Source organism: Meles meles, chromosome 3, assembly GCF_922984935.1.
Source record: "Meles meles chromosome 3, mMelMel3.1 paternal haplotype, whole genome shotgun sequence".
Lineage (NCBI taxonomy): Eukaryota > Metazoa > Chordata > Mammalia > Carnivora > Mustelidae > Meles > Meles meles.
Genome location: NC_060068.1, coordinates 149,610,545 through 149,633,265, shown reverse-complemented (window position 1 = coordinate 149,633,265; position 22,721 = coordinate 149,610,545). Strand labels below are relative to the sequence as shown.

The window sequence follows — 22,721 nt, the reverse complement described above, 5'->3', positions numbered from 1 at the left end:
AGTAGTGCGATTATATTTTACAGTTGAAAGAAAATTTTGTAGTAAAAAGTGAGATACTCAATTTCAAGCACACTCCTAGGCCTCTCTCTCAGAACCCTAAAGTATGGCTCAGTTTCTCAGTGATAGAACTTTTCATTGCTTGTCACACCCTTGGTCTTTAGCCAGTGGAAAAGACTCACCTGAGATGGAAAATGATAGACATTTTAACCCACTTAGTTTAAAAGCTAATTAAAAAGAATACATTAACCACAATATGAGGTGCTTTTAGTCATGTTAGAACAGTTTGTCTGAATGCTGTAACGATTTTGCATTGCCCTTTTGGCAGCATTGTACATGTCTTATACTCGAAGCTTTCTAGAACTCTTGAAGAAAACATGGATGACTTCCTGCAATCAAAACAACAAAATTATCACAATTTTCTCTGTAGTCACCCTAAAGCCCAAAGGCACTGATTGATTTATACAATACATACTGAATACTCTGTGTGCCAAACACTATGCTTGGTAACAGACTACAGAATGACTTTATGGAGCTCAAGTTCTAGTGGGGGATCTAGACCACAAAAGTTGGATGGCTATAGTATGTGCTGTAAAGGTAATAAATAGGGTGATGTAATAGAGACTAAGTGGGGGAGGCCCTTCTGAAGAAAGGGTAATTTGTGCTGAAACCTGAAGGTTACAGGGAATCCAGAGTGAGAAAGCTAACATGAGAACATTGTGCCCATTCAAATCATTGACATTATCACTCCTAATCTATGCTCTGCTTGCTTTGTTCTTTTTCTCTTTGCTTCCTCTGTTGTTTCTTTTATGTCAAGACGCAGGCCTTTTCTAGAAATCGTAAGTTAATTAGAACATTTCTGCTATATTGGTCTAATCTTTAAGTCCCTTCAGATGTGTGGTTTTGTGCTTTCCCAGTAAACAGCACTAGGTTGCAATGAAGCATTTCTGATGAGCTATTTTAGTTTCACACACTTGTGTAGCATAAATTTTTTTCAGATGTTCAAAAGAAATGTAAATATGAGACAATTCAGATAAAATCTAGTATTTTTTTTTTTTAAGATTTTATTTATTTATTTGACAGAGAGAGAGATCACAAGTAGGCAGAGAGGCAGGCAGAGAGAGAGGAGGAAGCAGTCTCCCTGCAGAGCAGAGAGCCCGATGCGGGGCTCGATCCCAGGACCCTGAGATCATGACCTGAGCCGAAGGCAGCGGCTTAATCCACTGAGCCACCCAGGCACCCCTAAAATCTAGTCTTTGCTGAAGAGCTTGATTCTTAGCTTGAAGCAATATTGTGTGTGTGTGTGTGTGTGTGTGTGTGTGTGTGTGTGTAAAGATCAAATTCTCTTTTGTAGTTCTGTTGAAATAGCAAATGACCAAATGCACACAATTCTGCATATTTAAAAAGAAAAAAAAAAACCTTGAGGATTAATAGTGAATGATTAATAAGACAAAACAGCAACTATAATTTTATAAAATTTTCTAATCTGAAATCAGAAATTGTTCAAAATTCTAAAACAGTTCTTTATTAATAAAGTACATTATAGATATTTTTAAATTTACAAGTTAGGTACCTCCAAAGTTAGATGTCATTTTTCATATAATCATCACAAAGAAGTAATATATATATAATTTCTTGGCTTACTAATAATTTTATACTAGTCATTTGAAACAACATCCTTAAGGTATATAATAATTCCGTTTTTCATTTTTTAGAATTTGATAGAAGACAGTCAATATCCTGAAGGATTTCAGAGGTTTTTTTCAATGCCATTGATACTCTCTTTTCATTAACTTCTTCCAGCAAGGTTTCTGGAGATTCTGATTCATAATGATCAGATGACTGTTTGTTTTTTCTGTTAGAAATCTGGTTTAGGATACCACTGTTCTCCAATAACACTGAGTTGCTTAGTTAAGGAGTTTTCCCCCACATTTTTCTTTATATAAGTACATTTAATTTCAGAAAGCCTGGTCTTCATATTAAAATATTATTTCTCTGTTAGGAAGATCTCTAGGATTCATAATAGATTTGGTACTTCAGAACTAATCAAGATCTACCCCTTAAAGATGAGGAAACTGGTTAATATGTAAGAGAGGAAGAAAGGAAAGAGAGTAGATATATTTGAATGGAAGTTTGGTGATAGGAGATAAAAGAATTAAAATCTCAACATTTCTTTAAGTGAAGAGTGATATGGGAATAAAAGAACAAAAGTAGCAGTGAGAGGAATATAAATAATCTGTGCAGTGTATTCTTAAAAATTTTTTTGAGAGAGGGATGTGGGGGAGGGGCAGAGGGAGAGAGAATTTTAAGCAGACTCAGCACAGAGCCTGATACAGGAATCAATCTCATAACCCAGAGATCACTATCTGAGGCGAAATCAAGAGCCAGACGCTTAACTGACTGACCCCTCCCCTCCGGGCACTGCTAGTGGGCATGGAGCCTGCTTAAGATTCTCTCTCTTGGGGCACCTGGGTGGCTCAGGGGGTTACTCTGCGTTCCGCTCAGGTCATGATCCCAGCATCCTGGAATCGAGCCCCACGTCAGGCTCTCGGCTCAGCAGGGAGCCTGCTTCCCTTCCTCTCTCTCTCTCTCTCTCTGCCTGTGATCCCTCTGTCAAAGAAATAAATAAAATCTTAAAAAAAAAGTTTAAGATTCTCTCCCTCTGCCCCTCACCAGCATGAATGAATGAATGATATAGAGTGGAAAGAAACCTGTCCTCTGATGCAGAGCTACTTTATTATTTGAATAGGATGACAGAAATATCACAAGATAAAAGAAATGAGATGAATGGGGTAGGAATGTACAGAATAAAAAATTTCATAAGAAAAATGAGTCAAATTATATTCCAACAAATAGGACGACCTAGAGGAAACAGATTCCTAGAAACACACAACCTACCAAGACTGAATCTTAAAATAGAAAATCTGAACAGACAAATCACTAATAAGGAAATTGAATCAGTAGTCTAAAACCTCCCAACAAATAAGAGCCCAGGACTAGTTGGTTTCACGGGTGAATTCCAACCAACATTTAATAAGAATTAATATTAATCTTTCTCAAAATCTTCCAAAAATAGAAGAGGAAGGGATATGTCCAAACTCATTTTACAAGTCCAGCATTACCCTAACAACCAAAACCAGATAAAAACACTACAAGAAAAAATTACAGGGGTGCCTGGCTGACTCAGTCAGAAAAGTGTACGATCTTGATCTCAGGGTCATGTATTCAAGCCCCACACTGGGTGTAGAGGTTACTTTAAAAATAATTTTTAGGGGCACCTGGGTGGCTCAGTGTTGTTAAAGCCTCTGCCTTTGGCTCAGGGTCCTGGGATCAAGCCCCGCATCAGGCTCTCTGCTCAGCAGGGAGCCTGCAGAGAGCCTGCTTCCCTTCCTCTCTCTCTGCCTGCCTCTCTGCCTACTTGTGATCTTGGTCTGTCAAATAAATAAAATCTTAAAAAAAATTAAAAAAAAATTTTTTTTAAAATTACAGGCCAATATCTCTGCTGAATATAGATGCAAAAGTCCTCAACAAAATATTAGCAAACGGAATGCAACAATACCTTAAAATGATCATACACCATGATCACATGAGATTTATTCTAGGAATGCAAGGATGGTTCAGCATATGAAAATCAATGTGATACACTATATTAACAAAATGGATAAAAAATTATCTGATTATCTCAATAGATGCAGAAAAGTTCTTAACAAACTGGGTAGAGAGGGAACTTACCTCATGATAATAAAGGCCATGTATGACCAGCCCAGAGCTAACATCATACTCAGTGGTAAAAAACTGAAAACTTTTCCTCCAAGATCAGGAATAAGATAAGGATGCCCACTATCGCCACTCTTATTCAACACACTGTCCTAGCCCAAGCAATTAGCAAAAAAAGAAAAAGGCATCCAAATCAGAAAAGTAAAACTGTTTCTATTTGTAGATGCCATGATAATATATACAAAAGATCCTGAAGACTCCACCAAAAAAACTCTCAGAACTAATAAATTCAGGGGCGCCTGAATGGCTCATTCAGTTAAGCATCTGACTCTTGATTTTTGGCTCAGGTCATGATCTCAGGGTTGTGAGATGGAGTCTTGTGTTGGGCTCCATGCTGGGTGTGGAGCCTGCTTAAAATTCTCTCTCTCTCAGGGCACCTGGGTGGCTCAGTCCATTAAGCATGTGCCTTCAGCTCAGGTCATGATCTTGGGATCAAGTCCTGCATTGGGCTTCCTGCTCAGTGGGAAGCCTACTTCTCCCTCTCCATCACTTGTCCTCTCATGCTCTCTCTCAAATAAAATCTTCTAAAATAAATAAAATTCTCTCTCTCCCTCTTCCTCTCCCCCTCCTCTCTCTCTCTTAAAAAAACAAAAAAAACAAAAAACCTAATAAATTCAGTAAAGTTTCAGGATATAAAATCAATTTATAAAAATCAATTGTATTTCTATAACTAATAACAAACTATCAAATTAAGAAAACAATCCCATTTATAATTATATCAAAAAGAATAAAATACCTAGGAATACATTAAAGCAAGGAGGTGAAAGATCTGTATACTGAAAGACATTTATGATGAAAACTAAAGAAGACGCAAATAAATGGAAAGATATTTTGTACTCATGAATTAGAAGAATTAATATTGTAGGGACACCTGGGTGGCTCAGTTGGTTAAACAGCTGCCTTCGGCTCAGGTCATGATTCCAGTGTCCTGGGATTGAGTCCCACATCGGGCTCCTTGCTTGGCAGGGAGCCTGCTTCTCCCTCTGCCTCTGCCTACCATCTGCCTGCCTGTGCTCGTGCTCCCTCTCTCCCTCTAACAAATAAATAAATAAAAATCTTAAAAAAAAATAATTAATATTGTAAAAATGTCCATGCTAACCAAAGCAATCTACAAATTCAAAGCAATCCCTATCAAATTCCAACAGCATTTTATGAAGAAATAGAACAAATAATCCTAAAATTTCTGTGGAAACATAAAAGAACCCAAATAGCCAGAACAACATTTTTTTTTTAAGATTATTTATTTATTTATTTGACAGACACACATCACAAGTAGGCAGAGAGGCAGGCAGAGGTGGGGGGGGCAGGCTCCCTACTGAGAGAGAGCCTGATGCAGGGCTTGATCCCAGGACCCCAGGATCATGAGCTGAGCCGAAGGCAGAGGCTTTAACCCACTGAGCCACCGAGGTGCCCCTAGCCAGAACAATCTCAAGAAAACCAAAGTTGGAGGCATAATGCTTCCTGATTTCAAACTATATCATGAAGTTACAGTAATCAAAACAGTACGGCATGGGCATAAAAAAAGATATATAGCTCAATGGACCATAATAGAGAGTCTAGAAATAAACCCACGGAGGCACTCGGATGGCTCAGTCAGTTGAGCATCTGACTGACAACAAAGGAGCCAAGAATATACAATGGGGAAAAGACGGTCTCTTCAATAAGAGAAGTTGGGAAAACTGGATCCCTATCTTCCATCATACACAAAAATCAACTAAAAATGGACTGAGGACTTGAACATATGACCTGAGATCATAAAACCCCAGAAGAAAACAGGTGGTAAGCTCTTTGACATCTGTCTTGGCAGTGATTTTTTGGTTCTGATACCTAAAGCAAAGGCAACAAAAGCAAAAATAAACAAATGGAACTGCATCAAACTAAAACTCTTCTGCACATCGAAGGACACCAAGGACATTTTTCTGATTAAAAAAATGGTCAGAGGAACTAAATGGATATTTTCCCAAAGACCTACAAATTGTCAACAGGTATATGGAAGGGTGCTTATTATCACTAATCATTATGGAAATGCAAATCAAAACCACAGTGAGGTATTACCTTATACTTATTAGAATGGCTATTATCCGAAGACAATAGATAATAAGCGTTGGTGAGGACATGGAGAAAATAATATTATATAAGTGAAAAAGTCTCCGTAGGAGACCTATCCCTGGTTCACTGCCCTTTGCCCCATTCAAACTCATTCAAAAGTAAAATATTGACATGATGCATCTTCTATAGCTAAGATAGATCTTAAATGTTATTCTAGAAAACTTCAGAATATATAATATAAAGCACAGACTCATGAATTAAGCCTAGAATGGAAAGGGAGTAATTATGCAGGACAATAAATTTAGTTTAAAGGATACAGTTAAACTTCTTTATTTTTTCAAGCTCAGAGGCCACAGACCTGTGCAAAAAGAAAAAGTAAGTTCATGATAGTTGTCTGATTCTTTTATAGCTACAATATTTCAAATAAGTATACTTGATTTTTTTTCATAAAGTTTAGAATTATAGATAGAAGAGCCCAGAAGTTAAGAATTCTCTTTACAGGTGTGCCTGGCTGGCTCAGTCAGTGGAGTGTGTGACTCTTGATCTTGGGGTTGTAAGATCAAGCCCCATGTTGGGTGTAATTACTTAAAAATAAAATCTTTAAAAAAAAAAAAAGAATTCTCTTTATATTGGCTTTATTTAGCAACACATCAACTTGACTCAACCAATACTTACTTGAGTGCTTTTAATGAATAAGGAAAATGTATAAAAGTCCCCACCTCGAGGACTTTTATTTTATTTTTTTAATTTTATTTATTTATTTGACAGACAGAGATCACAAGTAGTCAGAGAGGCAGGCAGAGAGAGAGGAAGAAGCAAGCTCCCTGGTTAGCAGAGAGCCCAATGCAGGGCTCGATCCCAGGACCCTGAGATCATGACCTGAGCCGAAGGCAGAGGCTTTAACCCACTGAGCCACCCAGGCGCCCCTCGAGGACTTTTAAATCAAGTAATGACATTTAAAGGTAATGGGCATTCTTGCTACAACTCTTTTTTCTTTTTTTAATAACCCATTTTTTCTATTTATCTGAAACACAGTTAAAAAAAAAAGTACAGTTTGGAAATTCAGTGGTACAAGGTACACTGCCATAACCTGAGGGACACTGCACAGTTAATAAAGAAAGTAAATAAAAAGGGGGGGAAGTTCCCCTGTTTGAAACACTGTATTACCTAATTTTACTTGCTCAAACAGACCATTTGCAAATATTAGGTAAAAAAAAAACTCAACATCCATAAAAAGGTAGATTTCTCACTAAAATGCAAGAATTTAAAAGATTGGTATCTAACCAAAGAAAAGACAAAAGCAAACCAGAATGAAATCCTAGATATCACATCAAAAAATAAAATAAATACAATAAGCATAAAATAAAATCAGAGCTTTTTGTTTGGGGCTTCATATTCTGCTCTCCCTCGCCCATATGCTGCTGGAGTGCCAGGCACCATTCCTTTAGGAGCCTGTCCACCCACAGGTCCTGTCGGCTCTAACTTTTTAATACTAACCTGGCATAACCTCTGCTTTCCTCCTCAAAGTTTAGTCAAACTTTAAAAACCTACTAAAATTAGGAGTGCCTGGGTGGCTCAGTCAGTTAAGCAGCCGACCCTTGATTTTGGCTCAGGTCATGATCTCAGGGTCATGGGATGGAGCCCTGCATCAGGCTCCATGTTCAGTAGGGGGTCTGCTTGTTCCTCTCCCTCCTCCTCTGCCCCCCTCCCACACTTGCATATGTGTACATGGACGTACTCTCTCCTCTCTCTCTCAAATAAATAAATCTAAAAAACCCCAAAAACTAGTAAAATCCTATCACTTCTATGAAAGGAATGCTCCCTCCTTTGAATTCCTATAGCCTTATGTTAACTAATCATATACTGATTTGCAATACCTTTTTTTTTTTAAAGAGAATCTTTTTTTTTTTTTTTTAAGATTTTATTTATTTATTTGACAGAGACCACAAGTAGGCAGAGAAGCAGGCGGAGAGAGAGGAGGAAGCAGGCTCCCCGCTGAGCAGAGAGCCCGATGCGGGGCTCGATCCCAGGACCCTGGGATCATGACCTGAGCCGAAGGCAGAGGCTTAACCCACTGAGCCACCCAGGCGCCCGCAATACCTTCTTTTAAACTCTTTAATTTTCTGATCTTCAAACCTAGATTGTTTTTTTCAGGAGAAAAGATGTTTTTGTTGTTCTTCTGTACTTTGCACATATAATGAGACCTCATTTATATGAAACTCTTCAGAAAGAGATAATTTTGGAGAGCTAAGCTTTTACACAGTTGAATTAAGTGTCAAAACATAATAAGTCTTTCCTTCCTTCCTCCCTCCCTCTCTCCCTTCTTTCCTTCCTTTCTTCCTTTTTCTTCCTTCCTTCTTTCCCTTTTCTTTCTTCTCTTCGCTTCCTCCTTTTCTCCCTCTCTTCCTTCCTTCCTTTAGAGAAGGAGAGGGTGGGTGGCAGAGGGAGAGAAAGAATCTTTTTTTTTTTAAAGATTTTATTTATTTATTTGTCAGAGAGAGAGAGAGCGCGAGCACAGGCAGACAGAGGCAGAGGGAGAAGCAGGCTCCCTGCCGAGCAAGGAGCCCGATGTGGGACTCGATCCCAGGACACTGGGATCATGACCTGAGCTGAAGGCAGCTGCTTAACCAACTGAGCCACCCAGGTGTCCTGGGAGAGAAAGAATCTTAAGCAGGCTCCATGCCTAACACGGAGTCCCACACGGGGCTCCATCTCAGAACGCTGAGATCATGATCTGAGCCAAAATCAAGAGTTAAATACTTAATTGACTGAGCCACCCAAGTGCCCCAAAACATAGTAAGTATTTCTTATTAAATTTATTCTGGAATAGCACTGGGTGTTGTGCAAAAACAATGAATACTGTTATGCTGAAAAAAATAAATAAAATGAGAAAAAAAATTTATTCTGGAATAGACTACCTACTGTTTTCTTAAACACAATATACTAAACACACTAAACATTCTCTTCTCCTTGATTGGAATGGTTGACACGATGAACATTAACTCTTAAGCCATGTTCCACAGAAACAGTTATTAGAGCAACTGGTACCGGGCAGAGGGCTAAATTTGTACAACTCCAGCAGACTCTCTTACGTGTGTGTTCTTTCTTTTTCCTCATTAAGCTAGAATGAAATATGAGTAGTGGACACAACTAGGAAATAGTGTAACTCATGTAGCTCTCTGCAAAATTAATGAGGACTTTACTATCTAAAAGATCTCTCTATTCGAGTCTCTTGAATAGTCTTCATGGTTCACAAAGGGGTATAGAACTTGTTTTCTTACTGGCTTTACTACAGTGGGACACATATACCTCCTTGTCAACTTGCTCTCTTTCCTTATACTCCAGCCTCTGGATGGAGAATGAAAGAGATCTCGGAACACTTTAAGCATCTGTGGTAAAGACTTGGATATGATTTACTCCAAAGCCTGCTGATTCTTCATCATTGCAAAACACTCTTTTTTCCCTACATAGCACATATTTTTCTGGCCATAAGCAAACAATACAAACTACCTTTAATGCTGTTGCTCATATGATGAACCAACTTCTTGTGAACTATCTGCTGTTCAATGTTTTGACTAGCATCCCTATTAAAAAGTTGAATCAGTAAATTAATAATAGAAGGTGAGTTGGAAAAAAATACTGAAATGAATTCTGATAGCTCTTCATTATGCAATCCATTCTCTTCCTTCAACTGCCCTTCTTTGACAAGAAAACAAATCATGGTGGAGATGTCTTGAGCTTTGCAAGGGAAATGGAGCTACTGTCAGGGGCTGCATCTCCTCTCTCTACTCTTCCTCGGTTTCTCTGTTTTTCTGCTGCTCCTCGCTGCTTTCCCCCAGAGCTACTATCACCAGTATGCACTTCCCGCAAGCCCTCACTTTGCATCTGTCTCAAAAGTTATCCTCTTCAAAGCCTTCCTATGAAAAGGCTAGCATCTTGAAACCTTGCCAGCTGAGCGATGATGAAGTGACCAATCTCACAGTCACATACAATTTCCCTTTCATCCCAACTACATTTTTTTGCCAGCTACTTGGGCAACTCTTCTGCTCCCAAATGGGCTGTAGCTGAAGAATGGAAGATCTGGAAAGCTGAATCCTTAGGATACCTAAGTCATTCCAATAACATCTACTGATTTGATTTGTACCTCTTTCTCTAAGTAATTTAGGAAAAGGTGATAAGAATCAGGCTTAATGTTTGTATTTTTTTCCACCATGCAATGCTAAGACATCATACAAACTACCTTAAAGTTTCCTAAATTATTCCTGGTATCCCTCTTTTCCAACACAGGCTTCCTCCACTATCCAAAACTACAGAGTTCCTATGAAAACTATCACACACAGAAATGGCATAAAGTTGAAAAATAATTACCACTAATGTTTATGGACAATTTTTTGATCTTTCCCACACCCAAAAAATAACCTCTTAGGCTTTTTTTTGAGACCTGAGGACTCATCTTGCTGATGGATGCACAAAATAAACTGAGAGAAAGCACAGAGGCTCCAGCCATATTCAAAGCTCTGGCGGCTTGAAGCTGAGCGGCTGAGTGTAGCTCCCAGGGAAGGAGCCCAGAGGTGCCACTCTCCCTGCTCAGGGTACAAGTTGCCTCTATAAGAGCTCACGGCAAAATACTGAATGCTATTTTCACTTTTTCCTTTTTTTCTTAAAACCGAAAATCCTTTTTGGATTTCTTTTGATTAGCAAAAACAGGTACATACTCCCATCCAAGTAGTAACGGGTCCCCATCCTGCTTAGCTTCTGAGATCAGACAAGATCAGGCATGTTCAGGGTGGTGGCTCCGGAGAAAACCGGGAACAAACTGGTGGAGGTCTTTCGTAAAAGTGCAGTGGTGTAATAACACAAACTTTCGAAAAGCAGGGGATACCTGTATACTCAGATTAGCTACTCAGTGATACTAACCTTCCTAATGACCTTTCTTTCTGCCATTCGTTCTACTTAGGTACTAGTAATTCCATCAAGTCTGAGCTCCTCTACTGATCACAAGATCCATTCCTATCCATCGAACAGACAGTATCTGCTCCATAAAAACTGTTTTCTTCCTGTCTTCACAGGACAAAATGTTTTTTACCTCTGCCCTTGCTCCCTCCCTAAAAAGTCTTAACTTCCCTAAATATTCCTTTGAAGCCCAATCCCCTGCACACTGAAAGGCACACAGGAGGGACTAAAATACTTTGTTGATTTTCCAATTAATATGGGAGAGGTAATTAATATGATGGAAATGATTTCAAAATCAACTTTTTCTAAAAGTTTATTATGTTAGTCAACATTTTACTTCTCTTAATATTACTAAAATTTTAAAAAACCCCTTTAAAATTTTCCATAAAGTTTTCAGGATGAACTTATCACATTAAAGGAGTCACACATTTTGATATGAAATTTTCAATGCAATTTTCTGACCTTCAGATAAAATATGGTGAAATGTAATAAGTATCTGATTAAAGATAAATTATTTTCAAGCTTAAGCTATCAGCAAAAGTCTTAGAGTTTACCATTTGATGTTTTTAATTTTTGTGTCTCTCCTACACAGATGAAATTTGAAAGAAATATACATACCAATGTTCTTCAACAAGAGAAGATGAAGGATGTGTGGGCATCTCTCTCTGACTAGTCTGGGTCAGTCTTCTGCACCATGATATAATTGCTGTCACATATCTAGATTAAAAACATTAAAAGAAATATTTGAAAAATGAGCTTGTGTAATATTTATAAAAGCATTTTTTAGAAAGGAAAAATTATTAAGACAACTTGGGGGAAAAGGATAAATTCCCAAGTGGGCAATTTTTTAAATCTTTTTTAAAGGAAATGGAAAAGGCAAGTTTTTTTCATTATTCATCAAGGATAAAATGATTTACTCATAGTCATGATTAATAAAGATGAGATTTAAGAATCAGAACAAAGTGATACTTGGATTTCACTCAAAATTCAAATTTAAATGTCTAAAGTCTCCTTTTAGTTTTACAAAGTAAAATGAGTTTCATTATGTTTTATAATGAAAATGTCTTTATACCTTAAGACAAGTGAGCATTTGTTTTCTAAAATTAAAAAAAAATAAACCCACCAAAAATAAATAAAATTTAAACCAGAACACACCCATTAATATATAATTTATACATTATAAATGTATAATTATAATTACATGTTTATATATAAATTTATAGAAGTTTATTTATATAAATTCATAAAATATATAAAAATTTATATAAATATATAATATATAAATTTGTATAAATTTATAAAAATTATAAATTATAAAATTATAAAAAATATATAAATTTATAGATATATTATAAATATATAAACAAATTTATATAAATTTATATAAATATATAAAATTTATATAAATTTATACATATAAATTATATAAATTTATAATGTAAACATATTATATAAAATTATATGATCTGAAGTATTGAGCTGAAACAAATAGAATGTTTGCTAAATACTGTAGTTTTTTGAAAAGATTTATTTTAGACAGAGAGAGTATATGCTTGGGTGCGCATGCAAGCAGAGGGAGGGGAAGAGCTGAGGGACAGGAAGAGAATCTCAAGCAGACTTAGGGCTTGATCCCACAACCCCAAGATCATGACCTTAGCCAAAATCAAGAGTCAGACATTTCACCAACTGAGCCACCCAGGGGCCCTAAGACACTAAATTTTTTATGCAAATTATTCAAGCCAGCAATGAATGTTGGAGCATTTAGACCAAAATACAATAAATCCCAACAGAAAAATAAATTTGTGAGGTTAAAAAAAAGCAATTCTTTTGTGAATATTCTCAAGTAAAATCAGTAACATGTCGAGAATGTTCAAGTTGACTGATTATAACAAATTACATAAACCAAAAGCAAAAAAAATTTCATAAAAAGCTGATTTCAAGAATCTTCTCCATCTTAAGCATCAGCGAATTAATTTTATTCCACTTTATAGAAATATACTTAAGTTTAGTTATTTGTATAAACCTTACCCCAAAATGGTTAAGGGATTAATTAATTGGTAACACAGCTGTCCACAGCCCAAATTCCTCAGCAAGTCAGTTATATTGAAAACATTTATTTTGACAAACCACTTGAATACAAATGGAAATGATTAAAGCTGACTTGATTTATTTAGTTATGCTAGATGCCAGTATTATTGTAAACTCTGAAACCTGCTGGAATAACATCATGCACATTATCTACTCGGAAAAACTAAAAATATCTATAACATTTAAATAATGTTTAGGGCGCCTGGGTGGCTCAGTGGGTTAAGCCACTGCCTTCAGCTCAGGTCATGATCTCAGGGTCCTGGGATCGAGTCCCACATCGGGCTCTCTGCTCGGCAGGGAGCCTGCTTCCCTCTCTCTCTCTCTCTCTCTCTGCCTGCCTCTCTGCCTACTTGTGATCTCTCTCTCTTGCTGTCAAATAAATAAATAAAATCTTAAAAAAATTAAAAATAAATAAATAAATAAATAAATAATGTTTATATGCTTCCCCCCTAAGAGGAAAAGTCATTATTAAAAAAAAATTTTTAGGGGCACTTGGGTGGCTCAGTAGGTTAAACCTCTGCCTTAGGCTCAGGTCATGATCCCAGGATCTTGGGATGGAGCCCCGAGTAGGGCTTTCTGCTCAGCAGGGAGCCTGCTTTCCCCTCTTCCTCTCCCTGCCGCTCCCCCTGCTTATATTCTCTCTCTCTCTGTCAAATAAATAAATAAAATCTTTACCAAAAAGTGGGGGGGAGGGGAGAATTTTTAAAACTGCTTTTCAGTACCTTTCATATGGTCCAGGATGTTCAATCTGAATTAACTGATCTTGTCCATCAGGAAAAGTTAACCTACCCCAACCTAAGTTAAGACCTTGATTTACCTTAAGAAGCAAGGAGGAAAGGTAAGTTTTATCATTTCAAAACTGAAACAAACATACAATGCAAGAAAAGCCTCTCTAATTTATCAATTTAAAAAATAATAAGTAGATGAATCATTAAAACTTTATTTTAATTAATTTAAAAGTTATCTTTTACAAGGATTATGGTATTATTTAACTACCCCTCTATACCAGTTCTTCTCTATATAATCAGTTACCTTTATAAGAATGATTATTTGTCATCCTTTCTGGTTTTTGCTAGGAAATCCAATGAGATCACTAAAACTTCTTAACGGATTTTACACTTCAAAAAATAAATTGAAATAGTGTGGTACTGGGGCGCCTGGGTGGCTCAGTGGGTTAAGCCGCTGCCTTCGGCTCAGGTCATGATCTCAGCGTCCTGGGATCGAGTCCCACATCAGGCTCTCTGCTCGGCAGGGAGCCTGCTTCCCTCTCTCTCTCTCTCTCTGTCTGCCTCTCTGCCTACTTGTAATCTCTCTCTCACTGTCAAATAAATAAATAAAATCTTAAAAAAAAAAAAAAAAAAAAAGAAATAGTGTGGTACTTTATTTTCTTTGTTCTATTTCCACAGATTAAAAAAACTTAGATTTCAGTCTGAAATATAATTACCTGTCTCTTTTCAATAAAAGAGCTGAAATTCCAATTTAGGGTTAGAGTAATGCCGTCTAAAAAGAGAGCATGTACTTTGTCATCAGAATATGCAAGAAATCTTCCCACGCTGGGTATGAGTGATTCTCTCAAAAGCAAAGGCAGTATATTGTTATCCTTTATCCCAGGTACCTAAAACCAAGTTAATAAAAATAGCAGGAAAGAGAGTTATCCATTATTGACTTAAATAATTATGAAACTCTGAAGCAACTTTATTCAGAAGTTGGATACCGTAGAATCCTTACATCTATTTTGACTTTTCCATAAGTGGATACCCAAATTAGGTTATGACAAGCAGTTTAAGTTCTAATATCTTTGGAAAGTCACGGTTCTTCTGAATTTTACGTAGAACACAGAAAAACATTAGGAACTACAGCAACATATACGTTTGTAACTAAATTAGTACAGGTACAGAAATCAAAGTCTGAGAATCATTTCCTTTAAGTCAATGTTAAAGAATTTACTTTTACAGTTATGGAAATACAATAGAATACTGTAATATCATAGTTTAAAAGAACTACGTTTCCACATACTTTAAATCCAATCAATTCCCCTGCCCTCTTTCTCCACGAAGAAAAAAGAAACACAAATTACAGACAAAGTATAACATAAAAGCTGTACTTTGCAGTGTTTTTCTAGTACGTGGATATTTTTCTTAAAAAGCAATATTAATGTTACAAAGAATTTCTCACTTGACTTAGATGAAAGTAACTTGAACTTAGAGGTATGTATGCAAACAATAAAACAATTTTAAAAATCTTGCTTTTAAAATAATTTTAAGGGGCCCCTGGCTGTCTCAGTCAGTGGAGCATGTGACCTCTTGATCTCAGGATTGTTCAGGCCCTAAACTGGGTATAGAGATTACTTAAAAATAAAAATCTTTAAAATAATAATAAGAATAATAATTTTACGATACCATTTTCCAGCAGCATATACGATAATTATGGCTTAAAGAAAGCCTTGTCTTGGTACAATGTTGAAGAATTCTGTGAACGTGAAAAACAGTACTTAAACATTTGCAAATAATGATGGCATTTTCCAAGTCTAGCAACGCATTCTCAGTACTCTACAACATGTTAGGAAAGTAAATTTCCATTTCCACTAAAATATGTTCAGAACACTTTTCTTCCAGAAAACCTCTATTCCCCTGGAAGGGGGTTGCTTTCTTTTGTGTTAATCTTACATAGTTAAGGTTACTCCTCTGACTTTTTTTTAGCAATGAAATGACTCCAAATGGAGCGAATTTTCAGGTGCTCCTTTCTATTGTCTCAGAATGCTAGGGAGTTGGATCAGCTGTCTGTGGGAAATCAAATTACCAATCTTGCTCTTTCAAATCTAGTTTGGAAGTTGCTTAGACATTTGTAAAAATAAATAATTTAGGGGCGCCTGGATGGCTCAGTGGGTTAAAGCCTCTGCCTTTGGCTCAGGTCATGATCCCAGGGTCCTGTTATCGAGCCCCGCATTGGGCTCTCTGCTCAGCGGGGAGCCTGCTTCCCCCCGCCCCCTCTCTGCCTGCCTCTCTGCTTACTTGTTTGTGATCTCCGTCTGTCAAATAAATAAATAAAATCTAAAAAAAAAATAAATAATTTAATCCAACAATACACTTTCATGGTTCTGACTGCCATGGATTAATTAGTTAGTAGAATTTTAAAAAACATATGAGCCAAAGTACCAAACTATACTTCATTTTCAGAATCTCTACTACTCTGAAGATAAAAAAGCATGAAAAAGTAAAAGGCATCATGAAATCCTCAGCTGATTCCAAGGCACAATGATGATGCACTCACTACACTCACCCAGAGAAAAGGCACTCATTTCCTACCACCACTTGTTTGCCATATTTGGATGTTTCTCTATATTTAATTTTAAATTTCAAAGCCAGAAGTACTCTTATAATGATGTGATTACCTTACTTTATAAATGAAGAGACCAGAAAAACTGACCGATTTCACCAAAACACTTACTTCCACTGTATCTACAAATTCTTAATCTAAGCCTAATCACCAGAAAATGTATCAAGATTCTCAAACAGAAAACATGTGAGTCAGTTGAAAGCGAAGAACTTACCTGGTTGCCTGTTTAATTAGAGAACACACAGAGAACAGACTTCCTGGTCTATCAGGAGGAAGGTTATTTACTGAATAAGTTTTCTCTTCTCTCTGAAAATTAATTTAAAATGAAACAGCTCAATAATAAATCCTAGCCATTTTTAATTAACCATTTTTTTTCAGTTTTGTATTTATATTGTGACATGGCAAGCTGTTATTTTAACTTCATCAAAAGCCCTTAAAAGGTATATTTTTAAAGGTATTTTATGCTTTTCCTTTTTCCCATTTTTTAAAATCTAGCTTTCATCCTGGAGAGTTACAAAAGTTGCATTCTAATGCCCTATAATTTACTGCACAGTTCAAATTTTGGCTGTACTTAATATAGCAACCACATTAATTTTCCTACACATTAGCAGAAAACTTATCATATAAGTTCCCCCCTTTACCCCTCAGACCAAAAGGGGAAAAAAAGCCTATATAGGTTTTAAAAAACTATTTTAGTTGAACAAATATACAATTTTATTATATATTTTTTTAAAGATTTTATTTATTTATTCGCCAGAGAGAGATCACAAGTAGACAGAGAGGCAGAGAGAGAGAGAGGGAAGCAGGCTCCCCGCTGAGCAGAGAGCCCGATGCGGGACTCGATCCCAGGACCCTGAGATCATGACCTGAGCTGAAGGCAGTGTCTGAACCACCCAGGCGCCCTATTATATTTTATTAATGGAAGAACTATTGCTACAATTTGTGGAAGACGTATTCCTTATAAGTTCAGCTTCTTGAATTGAAAAAAAATTTTGTTATTCCCTCTGAATTCCCTCTTTCTCAGACTCATTAATATTTGTGTTTCCCTGGGGTTCTATATTCAGCCTTGTTTTCTGATTTCCTGACTTCTTCCTGGGTAATCCCAGCAGAGTCCAGAGTTGTGTGCATAATAAATATAACATCAACAGCTAACATTTATTGAACATATACTATATGCTAGGTACTATGCTATGAAATGTACATGGTTTATTTCATTTACTCCTCAAAACAACTCTGAGATAAGAACTATTAATACCTATTTTTTTTTTTAGATAAGAAAACCGAAATTTGAGGGCTAAGAAGTAGCACAGATCTAATTTGAACCACAAGAGAATATAGCCCATCCATACTTTACCATCAGTGAGAGAAGATGGGCTTTGAAGTTAAAACAAAACTGGATTCAGGGGGCGCCTGGGTGGCTCAGTGGATTAAGCCGCTGCCTTCGGCTCAGGTCATGATCTCAGGGTCCTGGGATCGAGCCCCGCATCGGGCTCTCTGCTCTGCAGGGAGCCTGCTTCCTCCTCTCTCTCTGCCTGCCTCTCTGCCTACTTGTGATCTTTCTCTCTGTCAAATAAATAAATAAAATCTTTAAAAAAATAAATAAATAAAATAAAACAAAACTGGATTCAAATCACAGGTATGTCTCTTACTAACTGTAATGACAGGCAGGTTTATGTAACATTTTTGTTTTTGTTTTTTAAGATTTTATCCATTTATTTATTTAAGAGAGAAAGTGCATGGAGCAGGGACTGGTGGAGGGGGGAGGGAGGGCAGGCATTGTGGGGAGAAGGAGAAGGAAGAATCTGGAGCAGACTCCACAGTAAGCAGGAGCCCCACACAGGCAGGTTCAATCTCACAACTAGGAGAGAAGACCACCACCCCAGCTGAAACCAAGAGTTGGAGACCCAACCGATAGAGCCACTCAGGTGCCCCTTATGCAGACTTTTATAAACCATGACGCATGCAACATATGAAATGGGGATACTACCCACCATCTAGACTGAGGATCAATGATATAATTCATAGATAAAGCACCCAGGGCAGAATTTAGTATATAGTAGGTCATCAAAAAAATAATCCCTCCTCTTTTATCCTGGACTGTAGACTGAGTATCTAAACCTCTACTAAGCTTCTCCACTGGATATCTCACTTTGACATGTAAAAAATGGAATGACCTTCATTTCAAAAATCTGCATTTTCTCCTTCTATACTTCGTATATACCTATGGTGTGTTCTCTCTACCCAGAACTCAGTTCTCTCCTCCATCATCTCCCTTTGTCTAACTCCTACTTTCCCTTCTTCTCAGGGAAGCCATTACTGAGGTCCACAGACTAGGTAAAACCTAGTTATGTCCACAAGCACAGTACCCTCCACTCTAGCTTCTTGGTTTTCATTATGATTTCTACTTAATACTTTTTTACTTAATGTCTGTCTTCCCTGCTAGGATAGAACTTCATGAACCTAGAGGCTGTCTGTTTTGCTGACCTCTGTATCCCCAGCAATGTGCTAAGGCACATGATAGCACGCAAACTATTGGATTTTAACTGTTTATATCTTCCTCTATTGGTTACTGAGTTCCTTTAGCGTTCTTGTTTTGTTTTTTAAGATTTTATATATTTATTTGCCAGAGAGAGAGAGGAATAAAGGGAGCACAAGCAGGGGAAGAAGTAGAAGGAGAGGGAGAAGCAGGCTCCCTGCTGAGCAAGAAGCCTCATGCAGGACTTGATCCCAGAACCCTGGGATCATGACCTGAGCTGAAGGCAGACACTTAACCAACTGAGCCACCCAAGCATCCCAAGAGTTCTTGTCTTTTCTACTCCTCTATCTACTTTTCTACTCCATTAATTCTAAGATGCTCATTTTTCACAACTTAACACCTCTGAAATCTGAATACACCTTATACACCTTATACACCTGAATATACCTTATAATTAAGAGTACCTTTTAGGAAAATGGGGTTGAGATCTAATAGAATTTAAATGTTTTATTGATATCTCCTGGTAAGATCGAAAAGGAGCCATCATTAAAACAATTTAGATTTGATAAAATTTTGGCTTAATAATGTGCTTGGCACCACCACTCACTGATTTATTTAATAATCTGTCATCATTTTTAACTCCTTCCTCATCCCCGCTATCCAGTCAGTCATCAGTTCTGTTTCCTTAATATTTCTTGTGTCCATTCCCATCACCATCATTCTCATTACCATTGCCTAGTCCTCATACTGCCTTCCCTGAACTGCTATACATGTCTTCTAACTGGTTTACCTCTTCCCCACTACAGTTTATCTTCCTCTGAAATGACCTAACAAAAATAGGATGCCATTTCCCTACTTAAATCCTTCAGTGGCTCTGCAAAACCAATATGGTTTCCCATGCCCCATTTATGAGCTGGCCCAACTTTGTGGTTTAGTCTTTTGCCTGGACATTCCCCCCAACATTAGATCTCTCTAGCATTCCGTCTATGTATAGCATTTTCATTTCCTTCAACACTCCATACTCGCCCCAGCCTCTAGTTAGGTGACGTTTATCTATCTTTTTCATGCTCTAGCATAAACGGTGTGTTGAACAAGACAGGGCTTACTTCTAGTGTGGGCTAGTTAGCAAATGAACATTAATCAGTAAGAAAATGTCACATAGTATTAATTGCTGGGAAATAAAAAAAAAAAAAAAGGAGGGAACCATGACAGTGTCATAGGTAGCTTCTCTAATTTGGATAGTCAGGAAAAGCCTCCTTGCGGAGGTGACACTTAAATAGCAATTTTACCAACAAGAAACCAGCCATGCAAGGAGTGAAGTATGTTCCCTCAGCTATATACTCCTCCAACCTCTATTCTTTTTCTGTATAACTCCTTCTTTAAAATTATAGGTCTAGGGATACCTGCCAGGCTTAGAGTAGAGGATCTAACTCTTGATCCAACTCTTGACTTGGGGTTGTGAGTCTGAGTGCCATATTGGGTGTGGAGATTACTTAAAAAATAAAATAAAAATGTAATTATAGATCCTAGCTCAGCCATAGCATCCTCCAGAAGATTTTTCCCCCATTCTGGGTCAGGTGCCCCTCCTAATGTGGTTCCAGAGCACCAAGTTCTTATCTCTACAGAAGTAATTATATATTTCCTATTTAAAAATTTAAGTATACAAGTAGCAATATATCACTAATATTTGGGGGGGGCAAAGCAAAAAAAAAAAAAATACAAGATTTAAGTCCCTCCCAACTTTCCCTCCCCTACAAAATCCCACACTCCTCCCCAAAAGTAACCACTTCAGTTCATTTTTTTTCTTAAAGATTTATCTATTGATTTGAGAGAGAAAGAGCATGAGTGGAAGAGGCAGAAAGAGAGGGAGAGAGAGAATCTCAAGCAGACTCCCTGCTGAGCACAGAGCCTGATGCTGGCTCATTCTCACAACCCTGAGGTCATGACCTGAGCCAAAATCAAGAGTCAGATGCTTCATCGACTGAGCCACCCAGTTGTCCCTTCAGTTTCATTTTTATCTGCCCAGATCTTCCCCCGTGCATTTACATGTGTACTATATACAGTCATATATTTGGGTTTGGGTTTTTTGTTCTTTACAAAAGATATCACTGTACACGTTCTTCTGCAACTTTCCTTTTTCACAGTATCTTGGAGATCTTTCAATCTCTTTCTCTGTATCTACATCTTCCTCATTCTTTTAAACTGCTGCACAGCGTCCCCATAATCTGACCACACAGCTCAGTTCACCATTTCTCTACTGATGCATTTCGACTGCCTCCAGTTTTTTGTTACTACAGGCAATGCTACAATCCACATCCCTGGCCGTATTTCTATGTGTATACGTGCTAATATTCTGCTAGGATAGATACTAAGAGGCAGGATTTCTAGCCAATTTAACTTGATATTATCACATTGTCTTTCCTGAAGGGTGAATCAATTTATACTCCAACCAGTACTATGAAAGCACCCTTTTCACCACACCCTTGCCCACAATAGACACTATCAACATTTCAACAATTTCATGAGTGAAAAATACATTATTTTAATTTGCATTTCTTTGATGCAAGCAGTAAACCTTAATGTTTCCACATACTAGGAGTTATTTATATTGTCTTTTCTATGGCTTAACCATTCTTATTGTTCACTCATTTTTCTATGTTTTTGTTTTTGGTCTTTTTATTCTGATTTGTAATGCAGAATATTTTCTTCTAGGCCTTTGCTTATCTTTTTGGTTTTATCTCATTTAACAGGAGTTAAATATTTAAAATTTAACGTAAGTTTGAAAAATTCACGGTTGCCAAGCTTTTATTTTACACCTTCCAGTGTTGTGTGTTGTACTTCAGAAGACCTCCCCTCTCCCGAGATTATAAGCCCCGTTCTTCCATATTTTTTCCTAACCATGAGAAAGTTTGGTTTCTTACATTTAGCCCTTTAATCCATCTGGAATTTATTTTTGAGTATGGGTTAAAGTAAGGAGTCAACAATTTTATCCCGAAAAGACAGGATTTCTAAATCTCTTCACTCCAGTGGACAGAGGTGAAGTGTTGCTCACAGAGGTCTCAGAGTGAAGCCTGCCCAAAGCGGTCCACCACAAAAGCACAATTCATCTGGACCTTCTGTTTTATCCCAAAAGCTCATGTTTCTCCTCCCTGATATATTTGCTTCAGTATAAAAACTATCACCCCAGAGGCACCTGGGTGGCTCAGTTGGTTAAACGTCTACCTTCAGCTCAGGTTGTGATCTCAGGGTCCTGGACTCAAGCACTGTGTCAGGCTCCTTGCTTGGCAGGGAGTCTGTTTCTCCCTCTCCCTCTCCCCCTCTCCCCGACTCGTGCTTTCTTGCTCTCAATAAATAAAATATTTTTTTAAAAAAAAGATCATCTTTCTCCTTTATACCTTTGAGTAAAACTGAAGCTTCAGGAAGATGTACAGTATTTATCTTGTACAATTTCAAACTCCCAGTACATAGCAGTCAGCAGTAGAGGTATCCATACCTACTCTATTTGCCTGTTTACTTAATTGTCTCATGCACTACACACACACACACACACACACACACACACACACACACACACAAAATACTGGTCACACTTTCATTTCATTTACTCGTTTGCCTATCTGACTACTAGGTTATGAACCCTTCAGGGTAGGAGCTCTTCATCGTACCCAGTGCCTGACAGAGTGTCTGCCTAGGAGTACTCAAATAACATGTGCTGAATAAATGAATACTTTCCTACAAATAGACCCAGTGGGAAAATTTCATCTTTCCTACAAATAGACGCAGTGGGAAAATTTCATCCTATATATATATATTATATATATACAAATATTAATGAATGGAAAGATATTTGGGATTTACTTAAAATATAAATAGGGAGTGGAGGGGACAGTGGGAAGTATAGATGGAAAAATTGACAAATAATTTACCACTCCTGTAATATGGAAAAAAAACATATTCATTATGCTCCATCCTTCAAAGCAAAGCCAGGTGATCCTATGGTGATCCTTACATAACGGTGGATGTCACATGTCAGACTGGGAACAAG

General features: G+C 37.3%; 1 protein-coding gene across 3 annotated transcripts in view; it reads right to left on the bottom strand.

Moving 5' to 3' along the window:
- Positions 1–1,133: 1,133 nt before the first annotated feature.
- Positions 1,134–22,721, bottom strand: part of C3H5orf34 (chromosome 3 C5orf34 homolog) — a 34,604-nt gene continuing 13,016 nt past the window's right edge. For all 3 annotated transcript variants that reach the window (XM_045998893.1, XM_045998892.1, XM_045998894.1), the window contains exons 7-13: positions 16,415–16,506; positions 15,264–15,333; positions 14,309–14,479; positions 13,587–13,681; positions 11,395–11,493; positions 6,141–6,181; positions 1,134–1,895 (exon numbers count right to left, since the gene is read on the bottom strand). In XM_045998893.1, coding sequence (XP_045854849.1) covers positions 1,702–1,895; positions 6,141–6,181; positions 11,395–11,493; positions 13,587–13,681; positions 14,309–14,479; positions 15,264–15,333; positions 16,415–16,506 — 762 coding nt within the window. In that variant the 3' untranslated portion in view covers positions 1,134–1,701. The remainder of the gene's footprint in view (positions 1,896–6,140; positions 6,182–11,394; positions 11,494–13,586; positions 13,682–14,308; positions 14,480–15,263; positions 15,334–16,414; positions 16,507–22,721) is intronic.